The sequence below is a fragment of the Varroa jacobsoni genome, unplaced genomic scaffold (assembly GCF_002532875.2).
Source record: "Varroa jacobsoni isolate VJ856 unplaced genomic scaffold, vjacob_1.0 scaffold_1166, whole genome shotgun sequence".
NCBI classification, from domain to species: Eukaryota; Metazoa; Arthropoda; class Arachnida; order Mesostigmata; family Varroidae; genus Varroa; species Varroa jacobsoni.
The window spans coordinates 228625-252241 of record NW_019214068.1 but is presented as its reverse complement, the minus strand read 5'-3'; the positions used below and the strand labels follow the sequence as shown (position 1 = coordinate 252241).

Sequence of the window (23617 nt, the reverse complement as noted above, 5' to 3'; positions counted from 1 at the left end):
GTATTAGAAAAGAAGGAAACAAACCACTTGTCGAGAGCAACTAGCAACGAACTGGTTTCAACCAGATTTTCATGGATTATAGTTGGCGCTGTCATGACTCATTGAATGGACGAGAACTGAGTGTGGAGCGATTCAACGATAAAGCCGCTCCACTGGAAATTTGGGCGAATCTGATTGAAGAAGGAATATTTGAACTGGAAGTAAGTAGGTTTGAATTGAAATAAGCCACCGACGATCGAAGCATATTGCATCAGTGCGACAAAATAAATTAACCACTCAGTTGCCGCTTACCTAGTTATTAATGGACAGATTGATTCGTTTAGTACTACACACATTCGTACATCCCGCCACTTCTACCAGTAGGTGCTACCGCCCGAAAACTTATATAAAGTTTCGGGCGGTAGTACCTACATATATATACCTATATATACACCCATGTGTGTGGATGGAATTGAGGGTTTGCTTTAAAATGGTGTTACAGGACTTTGATGGATGAGAATTGCGATATGAGGCATATGCTAGCAAATCGCCTAACAGCTCCGAACATCGATTAAATCCATAATAGCGAACGGATAGATCACATAGAGGTTTGACTATCGGAACAATCGCAGGATCATTCATAGTTGTGAGTCCAGAATAAGAAAAGTGAACTGCCACTAATTAATTGCTAAAACATCACATGCGCAATTATCACTTTTCGATTCGTCGTAAATACCCGCGACTTCGTAGGCCAGACAAGCTTTTTATAAGTTTACACGCATCAAAACACAAAGTACCATTACAACAACGCGCCTACATAGTGTTATCGTTCTGGCAGAACACTGTCAACCAATCCAGCCGCTCGAAATCGAACACAAAATAATCCTACAGCAAAACAAATTCGTTCTGCTAGATCAACCCGTGCAATAACTTTTTAACTAAGTAGTCATTCTATTCTGAAACACACACACACACCTGTACTCAGCTACGCAGTAATGCCCCTGTATTCGCGGATGTTACTTGGGCTGTTTTGTTCACAGTTGTTACGCCTGCCGACAATGCTATTGTCTCGATGCCGTGACGCCGCTCCTGCGGGGCGCAACCCGAAGCGTCGCCCGAAATAACAACGAAACGAGTCGAAGAACTAGAAGTCCGTGAGTCAAACAATACTCCATCAATGAGGCAGATCCGGAAATAGCGCCTTCTGATTTCTGAGCCTTTCCTCATCACCATCACACTTCGAGCAATATAAGTTGACAGTAGAAAACTCGATCAGATTACTCTATCACTTGTGGTGAATAATACTATCGTTATGACATCGCGTTGTCTGTCGTTTCTATTTACATTCGTAATAATTCATACTATGAACTGATTCTATCGAACTGTCGCGCGTTTCTATGTTAAATAAAACCAAACACTTTACCACTGGTCTTTTTTAAAGCAGACCTTTCGAAGGTCCTTGAACGGCTCATCTAGCTAATGCTCCTAGCGGGTGCGTTCACTGGACTCACGCCACCGTCTAACACATTCACTCGTGGCAAGAATTGACACAATATGAAATCTCGATAGCGGTCCTGAGATCGAACAGCGATCCATCACCACACGTTCTAGCACCAGCATAACAGAGAGACTACTTCATTCTCACAATGCGACGGTAGCATAGCGCTCCGACACTTTGAAACCGCAAATGGAGCAGCACTCACCCAGCCTGCTGCTCGACTCCGACTAACTCCAACAGCGACCAGAGTCATACACATAGGTTGTGTGAGCCCCATTAGAGCTAACAGCCGAGCGACGGCGAGAGTGAGGGGCGCTACTATGCGACCAATGCGCCCATCACAGCAGCAGTAAACAAATACAACTTAAGCTGGTATCGCTCCGCCGTTGAGTGAGTCCGCTGTTAGTCGCGACTGGACGCTTTAGAACGAATTTCGAATACATTGGTAGTTTGCGCCCAAAATAATACTCACAGCGAAGTGATATGAGTAGACCGTTAAGGTGTCGTAAGGTAGGATCTCTGGCCGAGAATGGGTTGTTGTCGACAATCCTCTTTCCCAACATCTGCGTCCAAAAAAATAGCGCGATATTATATTTGAATCGGAAGGTAAATACCACTAGTAGAATGGTTAGGTATTGCAGCAGACGATACCGCGTGCGGTTCGACACGACGTTATGTAAACAAGAGAGTGTCATTTAGGCATTTATCTATACGATAATTTTTTTTGATTCGATAGCATATAGACATCGAAAAATAGAAAGTCTAAATGTAGCATGGCCAACGTAAGAATGAGCACTCTTCATTGGCAGGTTTGAGTGTGTTTTGTCGAAATGAAGCCAATAAAACGAAATTCTGTTCCAAAGCGAATGTATACGCAGATCTTTACCAGAAGATATAAAACCTCCTCCTCCTAATTTCGATCGTTTATCTAAACTACCTTTTCAACCACTAAAAAAATGTATACACTACCTCTACTGCAGTATAACTATAGAAAGTGCCATATTTTTTTAAATTGTGCCAATGCTTAACAGTAAAAACTCTCCGCCAATTCTCGAACATGATTAACATCTTGCACCCATTCACATCCCCGTCATTTCGTCCCCCTCTCAGCCCGGTTCCGTTCAGTATCAACTAAGTTGTTCGATTTCGACTGGCGCACCGCGATTTCATTGACTCCATTACAAATCTATGCGTATTATTCTGGTATAAACTAGACTAGGCTCACCGGCGTCTTAAATGGCAATTCATCTATCGATGAAACGCAGTTACACATAAGCAAAAATGGGTTTGGCCTGGTTGCCTTTGAAACTGCTTTCCGTGTCTCCCCATCAGGTAAAGGTGACAGCGTCACTAGCAGCCGCATCAGCAGCAGCAGCTGAAACGGCACTACCTATTTACCTTCTTATGACTAAATGTCGAATGAGCGTCCACGACAAGTGTCCACCAACGCGGACTCGATCATCTGTCTCGATCGGTCGTATTTCGTTGTGTCGCGATTCTTCGTGTTGCTACAGCCGCAGCAGCAACAGCAGCAGTCGCCGTGCCACTAATCGAAACAGCGTAAATGTGTTATTATGATTATTGTGCTCTTCACACATTATTTGAGGGTGCTGCTGTGATGGGGTCTTCGGTTAGCTAAGCGACAGAATCCGTTTGAGTGGGGACAAATCGCGAGTCTGGCGTAGCAACTGCTGCGAAGACGTTTACAGCGTGTACGGCGACGGCATTCGCAGTTGTTTGCTTTTCGCCTCGCACCACTCCATAAGATCAGTAACTATAACGTAACTATTGCACGTGTTTTTTCGATTCCAGTGACGATGGTGATAACGGCAATAATGATGCGGTGACGATGGTCTAAATCGACACGCTGCTCGTGCTAGAAGTGGCTGTTAGGGATCGTTGTATCAGGAGTGCACCGTTGAGGCCTCGTGGTTGTCGTTATCATAGTGCTTGTTATTGTTTCCGCGACATGCCGCAATTTGAAATGGCGTCGAGTAACCATGGGCCAGTGTTGCTAGCGGGGGCAATTAGGGAGGAGATGGCCAACGGCGATCGGCCATTAGCGACGTCTTGACCTGTCTTATTCTTCTACCAGTTTAATTCAGCGTCTAATTGCTACTATCTACTCCTCCTCAGCCGTTCACTTGCTACCTTATTGTAACAAAAAAGTGAACGGGTTTGTGCGAGAGCTTCCTGTCAATTTTGGTTCCTCGTTCGTTCATTCGTCCGTGTGTTTGTTTAATTTCCGCCTACATCACACTGCTGTACTACAGTTATACGGTTTACAATGCTACTCTGACCCCCCTACAGCGCACTAAATTAGCACAGATCAAATCGTGTTCGAACAAGCTGAAAGAAAAGGTTAAATCTAAACAACCTAACAAGTATCTAGTCAATTCGCTAAGTAGCGACGCAGAGCTTACGGAACGTGCAAAATTATTCCAAAATTGCGTCGTACGGCGGACATGTCTTTGGGTGAATAAAGAGCAAAAAAGGGTTAAATTTTGTTAAGAATAACATGAAAAATTCGAAACTGAGCAAGAATCAACCGTTCATTTTTGAGGAGTTCAACCGTTACTACCGTGAAACAACGCTAGTATTTCTGCGAGCTTTTTATTCTGCCTAAACGAGAAGCATTTGCTTCTTTATTACTGTCTCGCGTGACAATCTGGAGACGTACTAACGTAGCGTGTCGATAGATTTAGAAAACACAGTGGTATATTTGTTTTCGGTAATGCTGACTAGCCTCCTCGCGCCACAAGGTCATATTCGTATCGAAATAGGTGCGCACTGGATCTACTATTAGAACAGCAAGTAGATCTCGAAAAAAGTGTAAATTCCGGTCAATAGACCGCGTGGAATTTACTGTCTAAATTTCACCTCGGTTTCAACCATCATGCGCGCAGTTGGTGCAGTCAGAGGTGTCAGTGGAAGCACCTCAAATCGTGCCCCACGAACTGGGGGCGGTGGAGGTGGCGGAGGTCGAGGTGGCATAAGTGAAACTGCCCTCCAAAAACTGGATAGGGCGAAACAAGAATTGGGCGCTTCGAAGGACGCCCTTGGTGGAGGGACTCACGAATTGCGCAAGGAGTAAGTTTGAAAAAATAGCACTATTCTAGCTTCACATGACAAATATTCATCCCTTAGCTAAGCTTACTAACGGGTGTAAGAACAGCAATCGCTTAAGTTGCAATTGAAAAATCCCTAGGAGGTAATAGCGCGTTTCTTTTGAAAGCAAATCCTTAAATCTGTTATCCATTTGTCTTCAGATGGAGAAAGCTAAGGAATGATTTATTTTCGTTTCGAACGTCAACGCTGTGGGAAGTGGCTTAAAGCATTATGAGATAACTATTCTTGAAAATTTAGTTTTGGTGATGGTATAGTTTAGATTCAGAAATAAAATAACGCGTCTTTGTGCGTCTTTGTGGATAAGAGACACAAGCACAGCGCAGTGCTTCTCTACTATTGGGCACTCTTTGGGCCAGAAGAAACAAATAAAAACGATATGACAGGCTATGTTAGTTTTTCAATTTCTGAGAAATAATATTAAATTAGTTTAATGTTCATATATAACTATAATAATTTCTAATTAATTTATATGTAGTATGTCTTTGCAATACACAAAATCCTGGCATTGTTTCAAGAAATCAGTTCTGGCATTTTTTACGCAACTAATTATTTATTGATACATATTTTTGTTTACAACTATGTAGACTGAAAGCATTCCATTTGATTTTAGATCATCTAAATTACCTAATTCATATTTATTTTGCTATTATTTAAACTAAATAAGCACACATTTGACACACAACTTCGATGACATTAACTTCTCAATGACGTTAAAACATAAGGCAGGAAGAAAAAATTACAGCTCTTCTGTAAACGGAAAGGCTTTGATTTAAATAGATGCAATTACTTATTAAGGTAGTTCCTTTCGTGTTACCGAAGCAAAGACTCAAATCTAAATTGTTAACGCAGTTAAAGCGGAGTGAAAAAAGGTACAACAGTGGCTTATTCTACGGCATCTTTTTTCACTGATTCCGCAAAAACTGATTTCACTACTCGACTTCGTAGCTATGTCTTCGTCAAGGAGGGAATTCATATTGACTAGTTCGGCCTGTTCGTCTTTCCGCTACTCTAATATCAGCTTTTTTTTTAAATGAAGAGCGCCGACTTTGGCGCAGTGGAAGGCGGAAATTACATTACCCGAATCCTCAAAGACTCCACGGGACACTTGGCTACCACTTACAGGACACCTGACTGCTCGTCTGTCTCGTTGTGTGCCTTTTGATATCGGATTAAAGAGAGCTCTTCAACCGATTTAATAATAGTAAATGTGCCCTTGATAAACATAGTTTGATATCCGTATAATTTCGCAGAGATGTTTACAACAGAAGGTGGTCCTTCGTAAAATCAAAAAGTGTCCTGCTCTTCGTATGACCACAAGAAAGATCGCTTTAGGGATTCAGAGTAATGAAATACACCTTATTACTTACTGTTCTGGCTACACCCTACCGACTCGATTTGACGCAGGGGTTTAAACTTAACATATGTGTGGATTAGATTTCTGTGTTATATTTTGGCAAGTTCGGTAATGAGTTTGATTTATAAGACATCCTTTTACCTAGCTTGATAAAATTCGTTGCGATCTTGATCTTCGGAATCAATGTCGCTTAGGCGCTTTGTTTGATAACTAGGTTGAAGAAACAAATATTTTTAGAGTAACAACTGCGCTAACCAAGCAAACCTTAATAACTGTTGTAACTCTACTGGCAAAAGACAAGAAGTAAAATACTACGTCAAAATTGTTTTCGTGCATATAAACGTACGAGCGTATGTAGATTTTACGAGACTAACTGAATCACATTTTTGAAGTCAGTCTTTCATTTCTCAAAAATGGTTTGTGAAAATTCATCTTCACGGAAATATGTATTTTGATTTTCGTTACGCTGAATAAAATGGCAAGATCGTATTATACATATAACTCGTTTTTAGAGTGTATATTTGAGTAACAGATAATTTCTAAAATAGGTACTATCTCCATACACTACCTTATATATTCTAATATTCTATACAGGAATAACGTTTTATTATTTGCCTTATAGACGCATTAAGAATTTCGCCTTGAAGGAGAATATTAAGAGATTTTCCTCTGGCCATTTATCCTACGCGCCATACTCGAAGCATTTGTATGTCTATGTGTACAGGTACTGCTCGCTGATTGAAGATGTGCTCTTTAGCGATCTCGAGTATGCACTAGGACGCAAGCTGGAACAAGACCTGTGGAACATGGCCTTTCGGGCATCAATCTCTGCCCTGCAGAAGGAGGCCAGTCTGAGTCGAGAGGGTTCCCTCAAACTTGGTCTGATGATCGACCTTTCAAGTGGATATTTTCTGCAGCTCCTGCAAAGGCTTGTACAACGGTATCGAGTCACAGAGCTTAAGGTAAGTCTTGTATCAATCGGAAACAGTTCGCTTGACTTCTGTGAAAAAAAATTATACGGATCTGTTTTTATGTCAGTATTTCGGATCTGGGCGCTTGTTGAAGTGGGTACCAAGTGCGTTTGCCTTCAATTAACAGCAAAAACTTACTTAGACAGCTTAATCTATGTATGAGTGAACAATCAAAAATGTATGAGTTTACTACTGCAGCTTATATAAAGGTCACAACATAATCTGGTAACCTTATTCTAAATTAGATTTACCAGTGAATGAAATATTATGTTTCCGTAAAAAAGTACTGTGTTAAAAAAAATATGATACATGTTTCATCGTTCTCCAGGAGAACAAGCTCTTATATTTTACTACATTAACAAAATAATAGACGACAACAAAGAGTGAAAGATGCCCCAATTAATATTGTGAGTCGGGTACCAGTTTAGAGAGTATCTTTTCCAAATCAAAAGAACCTGGCTGAAATATATCACGTCAATTATATCGTTCCTGAGCTGGTGGACACCACAGAGCTATAAATGATCACGTAATCATTGAGCTTAAAGTAGTTGACACTTGCGATGCGTCTATATCGTAGTTAACGATTGCTTAATGCAGATAATAATTAATAACTTGATACAGACTGATACCAACACATGCCGATTCCATTTGGTTGCTAAAATATAAGAAACCTCTTACTTAGCGGTTCATATATATATATATATATATATATATATGTTTACGGGAATCTTAGGTGAGTGAACCCAAATCTGAAATATAGGTATACATTAAGCAATAAGAAATTACGGTACCAGTATAGTAAACTTAATTATGAAAAAGTTTGTTATTACCATAATCAAGTATACATTTCGTTGTTAAGCATTTATGGATATAGTGCAGAATCTGCAATAAAATATCGACTTTGTTTACTTAGCTTAAAATATGAGTATTTATGCTACTCGGTCCAGTGTATGTATCTCAGTGTTTAGTAAATACATACATCACGGAAAGGTGTAGAATGAATACCCCTATATGTAATAGTAAGTTCCAAATCCTTAAACGTTTTTATCTATTGTATTATTAAATCAGGTATAATATAAAAACTCTTGTTTCTTATCACGTTTCCTTCCAGATGATGCCCGGACCAGATTGTCTAGGAATAATGGACGTCAGAGATGATTCGTCTTCATCGGAGCAGGACCACATTCGCATTGCAAAACGATCTCGCGTACTTTACATCTGCCAATATTGCCTAGTACATCTAGGTGACCTGGCCCGTTACAGAAACGACCTTCAACTGGCCGAGAGCTACTACCGTCAGGCTGTCGACATCGAGCCCCGTAACGGTCATCCGTACAATCAGCTGGGCTTGCTCGAGGGAGCCAAAGGAAATCGGCTAGCCACCCTCTTTCTGTACGTTCGAGCATTATCAGTCAGTCATCCATTTGTTGTTGCGGTAACCAACCTTGAGAGCATGTACTCGAAGCTTATACAAGAGGAGCAGTCTTCCAGAATTTCTCCGCCCATGTCAAAGGAGTCAAGGTACGACAGTCGAATGGCGCCAGCTGAGTTAACTGGGGCTTTTCTACACTTTATTAGTCTAGTCCACCTTAACCAGCAGCCTGCGCTTGCGAGAAAAATTTTATCGACGCTAATGTTAGCGCTGCCCCGGTTAGTGTGCAGCGAAAAGTTGGACGAGCAGACACTGCTTCAGATGGCGACTATGGCGCTGTACACGTTCACGCGGTCAAAACCTAAAAGCCCCGGAACGGTAGCGAACACCTACGGTAAGAAATCGATTACAGAGGCGCAACTTGTAGAAGTAGATGGTGCGGCGAAAATGATGAGCGAATTCGTATTTGGCCTATTTCGGTGTGTTTTATTGGCAAATGTGAGTTCGACTGTAGCCAATCCAGCGATAGCCACAGCATTGTTACTTCTTGAAGCCTTGCTAGCCAACCCAAAAAACGTGTCCATTAACCCCGTCAATGACCTTTGGTATGTGCTTCGCACGGTGCTTAACTCCTTCGCAAGACAATTGACTCTCGACTGGAAAGATGAGGCTCTACCTGAAGATTTCGAACTACGCGGTTTTCTCCCTCTACGAATGGTCCAATCGAAACTAAAATTCGCTAGCCATGGACTCACGCGGGCTCAGGCCGCCGAACTGCGATTAAGCCGGTTTGTCAAGCAAGGTAAAGAGCTATGTAAAGTGAAATTCCTTGATGGCAGCGCTATCATCAGTTTCATTGATGATGAGTTTCGCGCAAAAGAGTGTACAACTGAGGATGATCTTGTTAAGGAACTTGAACGCATACGGCTAGATAAAGACGATCTGAGACCGGCAGTTCGTTTCAACGTGGATGAGCCCATAGATCCGCGTCGCGAAAAACCGAAAAGACAAAACGTAGCCTTGCAAGCAATCATGAACCAACGTCAGGCACCACCGCCTGAGCCTGTTACACCAGGATCAATTGGAACCATACCATTCACCCAGCCACCGCCACCATTAAATGCTGCTCCGAAATGGAACTTACCTGCGCCGGTAGCACCTCCTCCAGCTCCAGCCTTAATGCATCCGTCGGGGACATATCCGATGACAATCGAAGAACTGGTTAAGCAACCCCCACCTCCTATATACAATGTTGATCTTCGTTTGGTGCCTCCCCCAACTCACTCCCTAACCAGGCCACAACAAGGACCAACACCCACATCCCTCGGATTTAACAATCCGAACGCTATGCCCGGACAAATCGTCCAGTCGAACACCTATTCATTATTTAGTGGCGGCTCATGGAATCCTCAAATGGGGACGCAGATGGGCAGCGGACATACCAACGGGCCTAGGCCACCCCTCTTGCCGTTGGTTGGTTTAGCCAGCGCTGGGGGTATAGGCAATGCTCCTCGACCCCAGGGGGGTTCTTTATGGAAACCTGAGAAGGGTCCTCAGGGCACATCGGCGTTAGAACGACTGCTCAAGGAAACCAAAAAGACGAAGGACCCTTAGGCAGCAGCTGCTATCGCGTCGTAATATCTGTTGAGATGCAGTGTCTGTTGAGTTAATGCTACGACTACGGAAATTAGTGATTCATCTAGCTAGGACTTGAACTAGGTTGTTTCAACCTCGGGAACGCATTAACAAAGAAGGAAAAAACGGACCGACCTGATGATACAATTGAGAACATCGACAATATTCTATTGTATTTTATGCCGCGAAATTGCCGTCTTAGCTCGATTAAGTAAGATACGGGGCTTAAGACCGCTGAGAAGATGAGCGCGTTGTTGATGTTGCAGCAAACAATGGCTTTTCGAGTGACGCAAATGATGATATATTTGTTAACAAATCGCAATGAGAATGACCAGACTATACAAAAACTGTGTTCCATAAGCATAGATATCTAAGAGGATATAAGAATGTAATTCTATGTGTTATTATAATATATATATATTGTGGCACGCAGCATACGTGCTTGTATAAATGGATGGTTACACCTTCATTTGAGGGAGAGACAATGGAAAGCGCTGGTTACATTTCGAGACAGTTCGCTGATAAAAGTGATAAATGCAGAGGAAAGTTCAGACCTTTTCTGCGTGCACTCACCGCTTCCCGACGGATGAGAAAAAAACACTTATTAAGCTGTTGAGTCTGACAGTTTACTGATTCTACGCGTGAAATAAAAATACCATGGTTACATTAACCTGGATTATAGTCTTTATTACATAAATATATATGTACATTGATATTTCGGTATTCGTTGATTACAGAACGGGAGCAATTTGTGCAATTTAGCTTTGGCATAAGACGTATGCGAAAAGGTTTGTATCAAATCTAAGTAATTACAGAAAAAACAAAAGCTGAAATAGAAAATTAAATTAAAACGCGTATGGAACGCTAGGCGCAGAATAATGCCCACAAACGAAGAAATAAAGATTATGAATTCGTACTGGGTAAAAAAATTAACTCATTACTAAAACTGTTTCCAAATCGATAGCACAGATATCTTACACCGAGTTCCGGTTTCTTCTACTCATTCACAGTATTGTTCTATTCACAGTATTTACAATAATAAATCACCTTTGTTATAGAGACCGTACCTATAGAGAATCGTCGTTACTGTACGAAAGCTCTCATAATGATGATGGTTAAGCTAAAAAATCACTCGCAATGAAACACAGTGTAATTCTAACATTACACCATAGATACATTTACGTGCTATGACTTATGCGCGTATCTGCTCGGAAATGGACAAAAGTTCAGACAAATGTTTAGTAGTTCGAAACATCAAGAAATGCCCCAAAACATGTAACAATGATAAGCCCTCAAAACTGTACATACAATATCCCGAAATGTTTGAGACTGGCAAATCTGTTTTCATTGTATCATACTTTTGGAAGGAAATTCTTGATATTGAAATCGTCATCAATATCATTGTCTTTATCCGGTTGTCCGTCGTTGCTGCTTCTGCTTTTCCACTCCCCGCTTCTACTCGCCCAGGAGCCGACGTCTTCTGTTTCGGCGTCGTCATCAACTTCGTCGTCTTCAAGCGGTGGACTTCTATCGGGTTCTACCTCGGCGCGAATTTTCTTATAGCTAGGCTCGCCAGCTGTTTCGTGCCTTCTAATTGTACTGCGCTTCTGCTGTTGTTCAAGATACTTCCATGGGTTGTCCAGCATGGAGGGCTTGACGAACGCGTCAATCAAAGCCAGAGTTTGGTAGGACGCTCCTTGAGCGCATGGCCCAAACTGGTTGGACATGGTCGTGCTCGATCCTCTTGGCGTGTAAGTCCATCTTTGTCGCGGAGTGTAAACCTGTCTTGGCGTTAACTGATTTTCATATGGATTACTGAAGTTCGGTTGCGGTTGGCGTGGACTCCAGGGACCGCCCTCCCTACATCCACTTCGATTTCCTCTCGGTGAGTGGCTTTCTTGATTGGTAAAGTTATCAGTTTCTCGATTCCCACCGCGCCGTCGGCCATAAAAATGCCTGGGGGTGTTTTGGCTTCCGCTGACACCCAACTGACCTCCTCTCGGTGTAAAATTACCTCTTGGTGTATAACTTCCTCTAGAAGAAAGGTGTTCGCTTGGCGAAAAATTGCCTCGGGGAGCATTTCTACCTCCTTTTTGTTGCTGTACGAACGGATTCCGACCTCGACTGTGTCGCAGTGTGTGCGGGTTAAATGACGGTATATTGTCCGTATCGAGAGTCGCGTCTATCGCAAACTGCATTCCTTGGGATACCGTTGGAAAATTTGACATATTTAACGATTAGCATCAACGACAGTCGTAAGAGAAATTTTAAGATTTGGAACAAGATATTGTAGAGAAATTTAATGTTGTGGCTAAAATTATGCAGCACTGTGTAGTCACAGGGTATTACTGCGCTGAAGTTGCAGTTCACCGCTTTTCACGCATACTTTCCGACTCGTTAATTTTCACTTGTTTGATAAATGGCAAATGCATTCGTTGGCGTCGACGTACTCGTTTGGGTGATTTTTGAAAATTCACCATAAAAAATTATTAGTAATCGAATTAATCGACCAGTAGTCGAATTCAAATCACCGTTCCTCCTTCACATTTCGCTATTACACTGTATTATTCAGTAGGAACTTATGTTGTAAATACCAGCTGAAAACTACCACCTAACTTCCGCTTTAACGAAAGCCAATGTTTTAGATAAGCGCCAATAACCCAAAGCCGACAAGGATAACACATATTAAACACAAACAACAACCTAACGTACGGAACACTCTTCCGCGCAAATTCGAACAGTTCCTCTGACTAGTGTCTGAACTTTTTGCCATAAATTATATCAAGTGGTATATTAAAATAGATAGACTTAGTGTGAAAACAGCTTTTATAGCATTGTTATTTTTCCGCACTACATTTAATAATAATAGCCCATTTTAGACCTTGAGATTTAGCCATCGCTAAAAGCCTCCCAGTGATGCAATGTTGATATCGAGTGGTGGCGGACCAAGCGCTGGCGCGTGCCGAAACATTTTCATGTGCCGACAGTTGTCGTCGACTCAAGTCGGAACAGTGCGGTGCGATTTTTTGTGGTAGTTTGACGCTACTTGCCAAGTAAAATACTATAGAACTTTTGCTAAGTCTGACGTGTGCGACTAGATCGCCCAAAAGTGAGCGAAGATGACGATCTCAAAGAACAATAAAATGTTGCAGGTAGGTTTTTGTTTGTGTGAGACAAGGCTGGCTAGGTTGACCGAGTGCAGGGCACGTTATTGGCATGGGGACCGAAGACCGTCAGCGCGACCATATACAAACTTAAACTGGCGGTGTCACTGCAACACCCGCCGAACATTAAAACGCCTTACCCTTGAGTACACTTCTTAGAAGTTGGTCGAGTTTCTTTCATGGACAGGGTTACCTCAATGTTTGATGTGATGATATTTGACAACAAAGATTGTGTCTAATATATCGGGGTTTTACCATACGCGTGGGTTTTAGTGTTATAAGGGTTGTGACTAAAAATGTTTGTTACTCGCAATTACGTTCTTCCACGGTGACTTTACCAACTATACGGCAGCGTAGATATTTACTTAACCAAATAATTATCTCTATTTACTTAATTTTATTGGTAAAAACCTAACATGTAAGTTATAATCGTTTGGCGGTTCATCACGTAAGCGCCGTTTTTGTATAATGGTATCCTGCGCACTACTTAGCGGACTTATTTGGTGAATTAGATACAATTATTTACAATGTCCTGTTTCATTTTGCTTGTTCCTGTTTCGATGTAGAATGGGTTGTACTCTACGCTTAAATTTGAACATCTGTTTATTAGATGCACCTCCTTCCACTAAATCCTAGTAGTGAAAGCCACTATATAAAGTTACCATGCGAGGGAGGCGAGGATCTTCAGAGCTACATATTATTAGAGGGAAATCATGATGATGTATTATAAGACCCCGCCTAAACGAACAGGAAGTAATAATAAATGCGTTGCTTCTTCTAGGGTCGCATCATAAGATTATAAATTGCGGTTATGTTAGGTGCATGCATTACCCCAACATCAACCAGATAAGGCATTGTTGTCGTATAACTTAAAGTAACGTTAGCTAACGAATATTGCACAACTTCTTAAAGTTTGAAATAACCCAGTGCCAAAAATGCACCGTATTTTACATGCGATTTGCGGACAATCTTTTTGGATGTCTACTTTTTAAATGCGTTGGCAAAATGTTCACAAGTTTTTGTTTTTCACTTATTTTAGCATATCAATTATCGAATGCGGGTCACGCTGCAGGACTCCCGCTGCTTCATCGGTACGTTCAAGGCGTTCGACAAGCACATGAACCTCATTCTAACCGAGTGTGAAGAGTTTCGCAAGATTAAAGCGAAACAAGGTGGACAGGAACGCGAAGAAAAACGGGTTTTGGGTTTGGTGTTAATGCGAGGCCAGAACATCGTTTCGATGACAGTCGAAGGGCCGCCACCTCCCGAGGAAACCGGTTTGCCTCGGGTTCCTGGAGCAGGTTCGCAGGGTATGGGCCGAGCTGCCGGACGAGGTATGCCCACTGGACCACTAGGTGGGGCTGCGCCCGCAGGTTTACAAGGCCCTGTGAGAGGCGTCGGTGGCCCGTCCGGACCGCAAATGGCTCCGCAGGCGAGAGGGGCATCCATTTCGGCGCCACCTATGCGAATGCCAGGTGGACCACCTGCGCCAATGGCGCCACCAGGTATGCCAGCCGGATTGCGAGGACCAATGCCACCCGGCATGATGGGCATGCGGGGACCTCCACCTGGTATGCGAGGCCCACCTCCAGGCATGATGCGCGGACCACCTCCGCCTCACATGCGTTAATGAGCATTACCGCGAACAAAGCAAAGACGTTAGGGCAAAGGAGAATGCCACATCTGAAGGAGAACAGGTTCGTTGTGGGGTTGATCTACTTATCATCGACATAATGAATTACGGCAGATCACCAGGACATACCACAAACGCAAGGAACCTGAACTACTATTGGCATCACCTTCATTTTGGTGAAAACCCGGGATCCTAATGGACTTCGTTTCTACATATTTGGACTCGAGGGGAAACTGCATACAATCTCTGGGAAGGGATTTGTCATACTGTAAATAAACATGCGTCCTGTGTAACATTAAAATTCAAATGTATTTTGGATTTTCCTATAATTAGTAATTATTTGTTGGTAGTATATCTGTAAGTACCTTAACATCAAACAGATAGTTAACATGCTACTATAGTGTGTAAAAGCCGCGAAATACGACTTCTTATAGCAGAAGGTTGCTCGAGGCCCTGCAGGATTTTGCGAGCTTGAATGCTAGGTTGATACCTTTTTTCATATAAGATATATATATATCTTATATGAAAAAATATATCTTACCTTATATAAGTTTTTCACCGGTTTTGCTAGAATCTGCTTTGAAGATTCCATGCAGATAGATGCTACGCCACAATGTGTACCTTTGAAGTTAATCAATATTTATTGTTGAAAACAGAAGCTTACACAGATGAGTCGTACATAAGCTATACTAATTATTTGATCGAAATAAACCTAGCCGTTTTTTTGTTTGTGTGAGGTGATTGGATTAAATCAATTATACAACTATTAAAAAATATACGAGTCGTAGATGCACATCTTTTGTGGAGCCAAACTAGAGCTGTTAAGCATATCAATTGAAGAACATTAAATCAGATCATATAAGCTAACGTAAATAAAATGCCACCGTGCCGAAATTATAGTGAATCAACACTTACATTTATTCAATATTAAGGCCCTCTTGGGTAGGCTGCTGTACCGATCATGCATTAAGTAGGTCAAGGCTCTTTTCGATTCGTTTTAGCGTAATTAAAGCGTTGCATTTATTACTAAGCATGCACAAGTCATATATAGGTTTAGAATCAAGACATACCACTCACGCGACGCATGACTAGCTATATTATTTGATGGCGCTGCTGCTGTAAATAAGCGCGCGAAAACTTTTAAGAGATGCCCGAAACTCCGATGAAATGATCAACAAAGGAAATACAAACTATATTTAAAACGATCTCACAGAGACATTTCAATATTTATTTAATTACAGACGACTTTATGGGTATACACTATGTACAAATACAGATGCCCGTTGAGTAGAGCACAATCCATTTACGTATGTACAGTTATAACCGTTATAGGCATGAGCTGTCCTTTAAGTCGAAAAGAGTTACCTGTTCTTTTCTGTTCTTCCGTCGTTCTGCCAAGAATTAACAGAGAATGGAGTATGTAAGAATAAACCTAAACTTTAGGTCCATCAAAAAAGTTGAAAAAGTAGTATCTCACAAATATACATTCATCACTTTAATGACCAGACACGACCTTCCAACAACCAAGCCAGACGATATCCATCTAGTGCCAGATTCTATAGCCATGTCTGGCAAATTTCAGGAGCCAAATGTTAGATAATTTCAAGACGACTTCAAGACAGCTTCGTATCTAACTAGTCGCGCCAGATGATTTGGGCGTCGTAAACTTGAAGGTCGGCGCGCTGTCTTCGGCACCGCTACCAGAAGCAATCGCAGTTACATTCGAGTGCCCGTTACCCCCTTCAGCATCTCGTGCAGCGGCAATAAGTTTAATGATCATTTTGCTCTCTTCCCTACGCTGAGCATAACCAAAGCCCTTCTGCGCGAAAATCAGTGCATCGTCCAGCTTTCCTTCTTCAAGATAGGCCCTTGCTAGATAAAGGAAGGCATCGCCTTGCTCTTCGACGTCGGTTAGCTTCCGCTCATCGCATTCTTCGAGGAATTTCCGGAAACACTCGAGCGCTAGCTCTTTTTCACCCAGCTCTTCGTGAAGCCTGGCCAAATTATGTAACACCATTCCCTCGATATCACCCGTTTGGTAGGCCTTGTAAAAGCACTTCTTTGCGTCGTCCATTTCGCCGAGTTTTTGGTAACAGTCTGCCATAGCTACAAGGATGCGCGAATCGGATGGTCGAAGAGAGTGCGCCTTTTGGTGGTAACGGAGAGCAAAATACGGCATTTTGAGGACTTCAAACAGCTGGCCAAGGCCGTACCAGGCATGGTAGTCACGTTCGTTAATGTTGGTCGCCTGACGGTATGCTTCAATTGCTGAGGTTGTATCCTTAATTTCAAGGCATTCGTGACCCATTAGCGTCCAGCCCTGCGAGTATTCAGGGTCTAATTTCAACGCCCGCCTGTAGTATTCTACAGCCTTCTCGTGTTGGCCCCTACAAGCGGCAGAAACGGTATGAAGAAGCGAACATACACGATAAAGTTGATAAGTACTTTACGGGTGAATTATTTGAACCTAGCCGTCAATGAGGATCATATAAGATATTTTGCCTTTAAAATATCCGCGAAATATTTTTGGTAGATAAAATAAATCCAACAACTGACTAACAAGTCTTGCGCGATAATAAAATACCTTAACGACAGAAAATTCGCGATAATTGCACAAGTTTCTTTGCAGTATTTGTTGACATCTGCGCAAAAATGAGCCAGGTAGGTCAGTTCTGTTTCGTGATGTACAACGTACAGTAAGTTTGAGTAGACATCAAGCTGTTGTAAGCGGTATGGATCCAACGAGCGAACCTGGCAGCATAGTATCGGGACAGAGAAGATAAATGCATTAGTTCAAAGGTCGGCGTTGGACCGAGTTCTGGATAATTTCAAGTAATTCTTGGGATGATAATATGCGTTTTTGTATAATCCCACAGAATAAAGCAGTATACGTTGTTTTTTTTTATAGTGTTTAACCATAGAAGACATCGCTGCCGAAAAATTTTAATCTCCGCAGGGAAAAAACTTGAAAGAATATTTGACATTATTGCTCCCTACAAAGTACGCCGGAAAAAATACAATCATCTTCTTAGGCTTAAAACAATCACATGTATGAATTAAAGTATGTACAGTAGTTGCCTTCTGATAGTAGAAAAACTGATTGGCTGTCTGTTTGCCGGGAAGTGCACAAGCCATCGTTTTCGTCAATGATTACGCACGAAGCCCTCTGGCTCTCAGCATTGCCTCGTCCTGTTTAATTGATCCAAAAAAAACGAACAGGCTTTCATCCATTACGCTAATTGACAACCAGCTATGCCATTTCTAATAAGATATTTTAAAATCTAACAAGCACCTGTCTGAAGAGTTGAATGGCTGAACACACTTGGCGCTGACTTTGTAACTTAATGGCCATCTGAGTGAGAATGTAGGGCGAATCCTTGAAGATGTCCAACATTTCTTTATACACATCGGTTACATCCTCGTCCTGAGCGAGTGGTAGCACCGCACATCTGACATCAGCTAAAAACAAGCGTTTCAACCAATGCCGGCACAGCAATGCACTGATCTATAGTAAAAGAAACGGTCGCGTGGAATACAAGTGATTGATACGACATACGTATGCACATGAAAATAATGGATTGTTACCAAACAGAAGATGTATGGGCTGGTTCCCATCTAATAGCAGTTTACTAACTATTGCTTTAGAGGAAATAAGATTCATTGGTTCATCCTAAGGATAACAACTAGATACACGTTATGGCAGCTGGTATTGTTTCTCTAGATGTGACTGTGTCAAATAGCTTTCCGACTTACATCGGCCAACGTTTCTTTGCAGTCGACAAACTTGTGCAACATCGTCCAGGCGAGCCAGTTGCACGGCACCTGATTGATGCTTGTTAGAAGGACCTCACGAGCATCTGCCTTTCTGCGTAAATGCACAAGAACTTTAGCGCGGATGTAATTCAAAAAGCCATCTTCCTGGTGACCAGGATACGCCTCCAAGTCCTCGAGAATTTTGTTGAACGTCTGCAAAAAGTTTACAAGCAATTACAATCGGCCATAAAAAACATTTAATTCATTCACCTATGTTACCCTGATATATGACGTTCATGGAATCTATACTGAAAAAATAGGGCTGAACGCGCGCACCTGGCGGGTTTCGCAATAGTGCCCAGAAGTGCTCCAAAGCTTAAAGCTGTGAATCATCCCAGATGAGTGACGGGTCAGGAAAAAAATTCGTCTGTTTTCGTTATATCTTTGACATATATTTATTCCTATTTCTCTAATAGAAGCACGGAACTAAAGTGAATTCTACTATGGCTAGCCTCATGTTTTTTAACCTTGAAACCACATTCCATGTGCTCTCGTATTTAGTAACTTGCTTCACCCAGCGTGTCAGAGTGCAGTATGCGTGGCATACTTGAAACAAATACTATCGGCTTATAGCGACGCCACGGTTATTAATTGCCTTCACAATAATTAATACCTTTCTTGTTTCATATCCGCCTGAGAACGGAAGGTTGTTGGCGCTCTGCAGTCCTCTTGCATCTAATTCAGCTCTTTGCAAACGTGCCCAAAAGTGGATAAATGCAATAAGCTGTGTATCGAGCGATCTTGAATGAAATTCTGCCCTCTTCCACTCATCAAGGGCTAACAGTGATTGCAAAAGCTTTACAAGCTCGACTTGCTGAGTTGGAGGCCGCCACTGCAGTTCTGTAATGTTAATGTAGTATACAGGAAATTCCAAAATCAAACATGAAGAGCCTGTATACAAATGCTTTCGCCATTAAAAGCGTATTAAGTCTCATATAGATACTCTCGTTGATTCTAATCACTTTGAGCACGACGGTTCAGCGAAATTGTTTAATTCCTAAATACGGATATAGTGACGCGAAGCATAGACGCGATAAGTCAACTGCGCCGTGTTTCAGAGAACCTATCGTATAATTCGACCTTCCCCAACCCTCTGCTATGAGAACTAACTGAAAATACACACAACACCGTATACAAGCTATACGGATAAAATGCATGAAGAAAGAATGACAGTTAGACATAAGTTGTATTCTTGTATATTCATACCAGCGGGATCAAGCTTGTAGTTGAGACAGTGCAGCATCTCAGCAAAAAACACTTGGTTATCTATCAGTCCCCGCATTTGGTTTTCTTTGATTGCTATATAAAGCTCCTTCGCAATTTCCTTAGGAATGAGGTCGCTGACTGGCTCGACGTTGAAAGCGACTATTTCTGGGCTATCTTCTGGAAACATATAATGAGTAAATGACCCAAGTAGTTAAGATCGACTCATAAAGTAACGTGTTTAAGGCAATATACGTAACTAATGTCTCAGGTAGTTTATCAGATTGTTTTTCATATTGATTACACGGATCTTTTAATACGGAAACACTTTAAATCATACATATATTCAACAATAATGAAATAAAACAGAATCGAAAAAGCTTCCAGTGATTCTTTTTAGAGGATCAACTGCACCACCAATACATGTATGATGATTAGAAAGCAATAAGTAATTTCTATCTCTGTTTATAACCCTGTGTTAACCAATAGACAGATATGTCCAAATAATGCTACACAAATATGGCATCTCTTACCCATGGCTGTAACGTTGCAAGCTGGGCTGAGTTCCAGTAAAATCTTAATACAACAAGGAGACAACCGCAAGGAATCACAAGGCTCGCTTCCTCTTGTCGACAAAAAAAACTTAACTAATAGTTTGTTTCATTTACAAATAAACCCATAAACCTGCCGCATAACTGAAAACTAATGGATACCACCGTCTATACTTGTAAACCATTTTGACGCTGGTTGAAATTTGCCAATCTAGCAAAGAACGTCTCACGCATAAAAAACTTTCGAAGGCTTTGTTTACAAGTAAATCGTCTGCTAGAAACAGCATATCGTGCGCGATTATTTCCGAAAGCCCGCGTTAATCGCCTTAGAGAAAACTTCGCGTACTGAATTTCTACCACGAAGGATAAAAATATCTAAATAGCTACTCGTTTCACACTGAACTAAAAACGCTCTTTTTTATTCGCACAGGTTGCTAAAAAGTGGGCGTTTGTTTTTTAAAGTTTTCACCGATGTATAAACGAATTCAAACCAATTTAGCAGGTAAAAATTGTGAGAACTAACTTAAAAAGACTATATGTACACTCAATTTATATTTTATATGTTTTAATTTGCAAACCATAAATACGTATTATTTAAAATTTATATATATATATTTGTATATATATATATATATATATATAAACTTTTTACTCACGCAAGTATATATATACCTATCAAAATTCTGAAACATCTAAAGCGTTGCCCGATTTCTTCGTTGTGTGACCTTAAAATATATGTTTGAACAAAACGGTAGGTTTGCGTTCAAAATTAGTGTAATTCCAAACTCTTGATACGCTCGAGCTTATACAGATTTGTGACATCGCACTTGAAATTATATAGTATTTTACCTTTTAGCTGATGCAAGTTTATATATTTAGCAAGTAGGTATAGCACAACTGTTGTAATCTTTTATATTTAAAAAAAAAATGACCGTCCGTAATACCGGATAAATAACCGTAATACTCCGAGCTGATTAATTTGATCGGTGACCCCTGGAGTGACTTAGGGTAATATATGAAATGGCTTAATAAATGACTTAGGGCAAGATATGAAAAATCGAATGCGCTTAAAAAAATGGTTTGGATGGAATGGCTGCCGCATCCGCTACTCCATGTAACTAGCACAAGATAAGTGAGCCCAATTTACTTTCTTATTTGTGCTTAATGCAAATTTGTGCTGCATAAATAGCATAAAATTTTTAAACCAACGATTGCCAGAGTTTACAGTGGGGGATGTAGGTTTAATGTTATTTATTTTTTTCAATTCTTTAGGTGACTTAGGTGAGTGAAGATATAACGAACGATATCATTTGTCCATAATAAGGCACTTCGTTGCAAGTCTTCTATCATTTTGAGCGCACCAGATTTGTATTACATCAGGTGATAACTTTGACGGCTACACCTTTTTTAAAATCAAAATATTAAATTTTACACAGACGTGCGCATTTACGAAATACAACGATATAAAATGGCAAGCTTTGCTTGAACCATAAGCGTTTTAGGTTGTGTCAGTTTTCCTAATAGCGCGCTCATGGTTTTACTCACAAAGTGGCGTAACGATGACTAATTGAAATGACATACTTTATGCTCGACTCAGCGTTTCTTCCGAACTATAACATGAAAAATGCGATATATTATAAAAGTGTCTGAGTTCATAATTCGACCAGTACTGATTGTTCCTCAAATCAGCATTGTTGGGGGATAATACCAGGCTCAGCAGATATGACGTTCGCGAGATACGTTTTTAGGTGTCAGTTTTAAAGGAAGGTGTAGTTTGTCTTGTACTGGCAGTCGTTGTAATTGCGGAGGTAGAACTCAAAATACTTATTGAGGCTCTTGAGGGCATAGTAGACAAAATTGAAGCAATTATATACGATATCAGGGTGAAAACTTTTAACTCAGTAATATTAAATGTATCCTGTTGTCTTCCTATACTATAGTGTGTTATGAATTACGTCACACAGCCAAATTGCGTGGCGAAGCTAAAGTGTACCGCTGTATGCTTTATCTTACTGAAATGTATGTATCAATATGTAACAGGACCTCATTGCTACACAAACTGTTTAGCAGAGGTTTGGCTGCACCGAACTGAATATTTCCTCAGATGTACAGCCTTAACGTAAACATTAACGATGATGTAGTGAAAATGGAACGTGCAATTCTCATTTGGTGTAACGCCTGATTCTCGTAATCATTTACCGTGTCAACTTACTTTTATACCATATATGAGCGTACTGTATATAATTTGAACCTAAAGTGATGCTTTATTGCTGACCTGCAGTTGCGTGCGTCCTGTTCTTTATAAAAATTGGAAAATCCTGAAGTTTAGTCTTTAATCCATCTAGACAACTCAGCTTTATGAGCATTTTGCTTTAAGTAAGCGTTCGCATTAAGACGATAAGTGGGATCTTATATGATGTTAATATTTTTCATATTGCATACCAAATCAAATGCGATGTAATGTACTAATTAACTCTTTTAGGAATTTGCTAGTTATTATTTGGCTTAATAATAACATGTTAAGGCTTTTTCAAAAATTATTTACTCCGCCTTCCCAAATCCCAAAATCCCGCAGTTTTTTAGAGCTCGCCTTTACACAGGTATGTATTCGCTTCAGCTCAGCCATAACGATTACCCTGTGTATTAATATATGCCAGAGGCACTGTGAAAAAACAACAGATTTAAAAACAGAAGTTGTGAATCTAGCAAATAAATTGACGCGTCGGCCGCTGTTGTGAATTTGTGCGCTCCTTATAACCGGCTGCTGGTGCTGGTGAAGAGCGAATAGCACGTCAAACGCGCCCGGCGACTCATCAACAAAAATCGAATGTTAATGTTAAAGAGTGGAATCGCAGCTGTCAGGCGTTTCCGTTTTGTATCATTCTGGCAGCGCCTGTAACGGTAAAGTGTTTGAAGCGTTGTCATTTCGAGTTCATGACCTATGTCCCTATGATTTCTTTTAGGCTGGCCTTGAACAAGTGATACCCAACGTCTCAGAAGATCATGTAGTTGTCTGCGGCTTCAAGAAACCAAGTTAACAGGTCCAGAAGAGCAGTGCCCCTGCTGTTGAAGTTTATCAATGACCCGATCAATCAATCAACCCACTCAATGATGGGTGAGAAAAATACTTTACATGGTAACGATGTACGGAGGTATAAACTGCGCAAGGATATTTTAGTTTAACACAGTTTTTTTCAGTGTCTTCAATATGAGTAGCTTTTAATTTTTTACACTATAATATTGTAATTTTTAAGATAAGCACAAATAGAAATTCACAATAAACCATAGGCCGACTGGGTTTACAGAATCGCCGCG

The 23617-nt window shown here is 41.0% G+C and overlaps 5 protein-coding genes across 11 annotated transcripts in view; 3 read left to right on the top strand and 2 right to left on the bottom strand.

The window, feature by feature from the left end:
- LOC111267271 (uncharacterized) overlaps nucleotides 1-1123 on the bottom strand; it is a gene marked incomplete in the record, with an annotated part of 94873 nt that extends 93750 nt beyond the window's left edge. The window contains 1 exon segment of the mRNA XM_086971243.1: nucleotides 953-1123.
- A 1800-nt stretch (nucleotides 1124-2923) lies between these two features.
- Nucleotides 2924-10608, top strand: LOC111267264 (nonsense-mediated mRNA decay factor SMG7). 2 transcript variants are annotated; one of them, XM_086971245.1, is made up of 4 exons: nucleotides 2927-3037; nucleotides 3290-4567; nucleotides 6685-6922; nucleotides 8043-10608. In XM_086971245.1, exons 2-4 carry the CDS (start codon nucleotides 4374-4376, stop codon nucleotides 9915-9917), a joined length of 2307 nt encoding a protein of 768 aa, XP_086827371.1. In that variant the 5' UTR covers nucleotides 2927-3037; nucleotides 3290-4373; the 3' UTR covers nucleotides 9918-10608. The 2 variants fall into 2 exon arrangements, with proteins under 2 accessions (XP_022701131.1, XP_086827371.1); XM_022845396.2 differs by having other exon boundaries at nucleotides 2924-4567.
- Nucleotides 10609-11715: 1107 nt separating this feature from the next.
- On the top strand, nucleotides 11716-15036 carry SmB (small ribonucleoprotein particle protein SmB). 2 transcript variants are annotated; one of them, XM_022845403.2, is made up of 2 exons: nucleotides 11716-11823; nucleotides 14142-15036. In XM_022845403.2, the coding sequence occupies exon 2, from the start codon at nucleotides 14157-14159 to the stop codon at nucleotides 14730-14732; it is 576 nt and encodes a 191-aa protein (XP_022701138.1). In that variant the 5' UTR covers nucleotides 11716-11823; nucleotides 14142-14156; the 3' UTR covers nucleotides 14733-15036. The 2 variants fall into 2 exon arrangements, with proteins under 2 accessions (XP_022701138.1, XP_022701137.1); XM_022845402.2 differs by lacking the exon at nucleotides 11716-11823 and adding an exon at nucleotides 12896-13090.
- An 894-nt stretch (nucleotides 15037-15930) lies between these two features.
- Nucleotides 15931-20542, bottom strand: LOC111267265 (uncharacterized). 3 transcript variants are annotated; one of them, XM_022845399.2, is made up of 7 exons: nucleotides 20285-20542; nucleotides 19755-19931; nucleotides 19162-19388; nucleotides 18489-18701; nucleotides 18028-18240; nucleotides 17320-17486; nucleotides 15931-17122 (listed from the first exon to the last, which is right to left on the bottom strand). In XM_022845399.2, exons 1-7 carry the CDS (start codon nucleotides 20286-20288, stop codon nucleotides 16366-16368), a joined length of 1758 nt encoding a protein of 585 aa, XP_022701134.1. In that variant the 5' UTR covers nucleotides 20289-20542; the 3' UTR covers nucleotides 15931-16365. The 3 variants fall into 3 exon arrangements, with proteins under 3 accessions (XP_022701134.1, XP_022701136.1, XP_022701135.1); XM_022845401.2 differs by having other exon boundaries at nucleotides 17431-17486; XM_022845400.2 differs by having other exon boundaries at nucleotides 19755-19928.
- A 1880-nt stretch (nucleotides 20543-22422) lies between these two features.
- The window catches only part of LOC111267270 (uncharacterized), a 6857-nt gene continuing 5662 nt past the window's right edge, over nucleotides 22423-23617 (top strand). The window contains exons 1-2 of one of the 3 annotated variants that reach the window (XM_022845404.1): nucleotides 22423-22678; nucleotides 23266-23438. In XM_022845404.1, coding sequence (XP_022701139.1) covers nucleotides 23411-23438 — 28 coding nt within the window. In that variant the 5' untranslated portion in view covers nucleotides 22423-22678; nucleotides 23266-23410. The remainder of the gene's footprint in view (nucleotides 22679-23265; nucleotides 23439-23617) is intronic. The other 2 variants (XM_022845408.2, XM_022845407.2) reach the window with 2 other exon arrangements.

Excerpts from the sequence above, each read along its gene's own strand:
- LOC111267264 (XM_022845396.2), top strand. The coding sequence starts at position 4,374 with ATGCGCGCAGTTGGTGCAGTCAGAGGTGTCAGTGGAAGCACCTCAAAT. Across the intron at positions 4,568-6,684 it reads ACTCACGAATTGCGCAAGGA|GTACTGCTCGCTGATTGAAG; the intron begins GTAAGTTTGAAA and ends CTATGTGTACAG. Across the intron at positions 6,923-8,042 it reads ATCGAGTCACAGAGCTTAAG|ATGATGCCCGGACCAGATTG; the intron begins GTAAGTCTTGTA and ends GTTTCCTTCCAG.
- SmB (XM_022845402.2), top strand. The coding sequence starts at position 13,058 with ATGACGATCTCAAAGAACAATAAAATGTTGCAG. Across the intron at positions 13,091-14,141 it reads AGAACAATAAAATGTTGCAG|CATATCAATTATCGAATGCG; the intron begins GTAGGTTTTTGT and ends CACTTATTTTAG.
- LOC111267265 (XM_022845399.2), bottom strand. Across the intron at positions 19,389-19,754 it reads CTACAAGCTTGATCCCGCTG|AACTGCAGTGGCGGCCTCCA; the intron begins GTATGAATATAC and ends TTAACATTACAG. Across the intron at positions 17,487-18,027 it reads CCATTCAACTCTTCAGACAG|GTTCGCTCGTTGGATCCATA; the intron begins GTGCTTGTTAGA and ends CTATGCTGCCAG.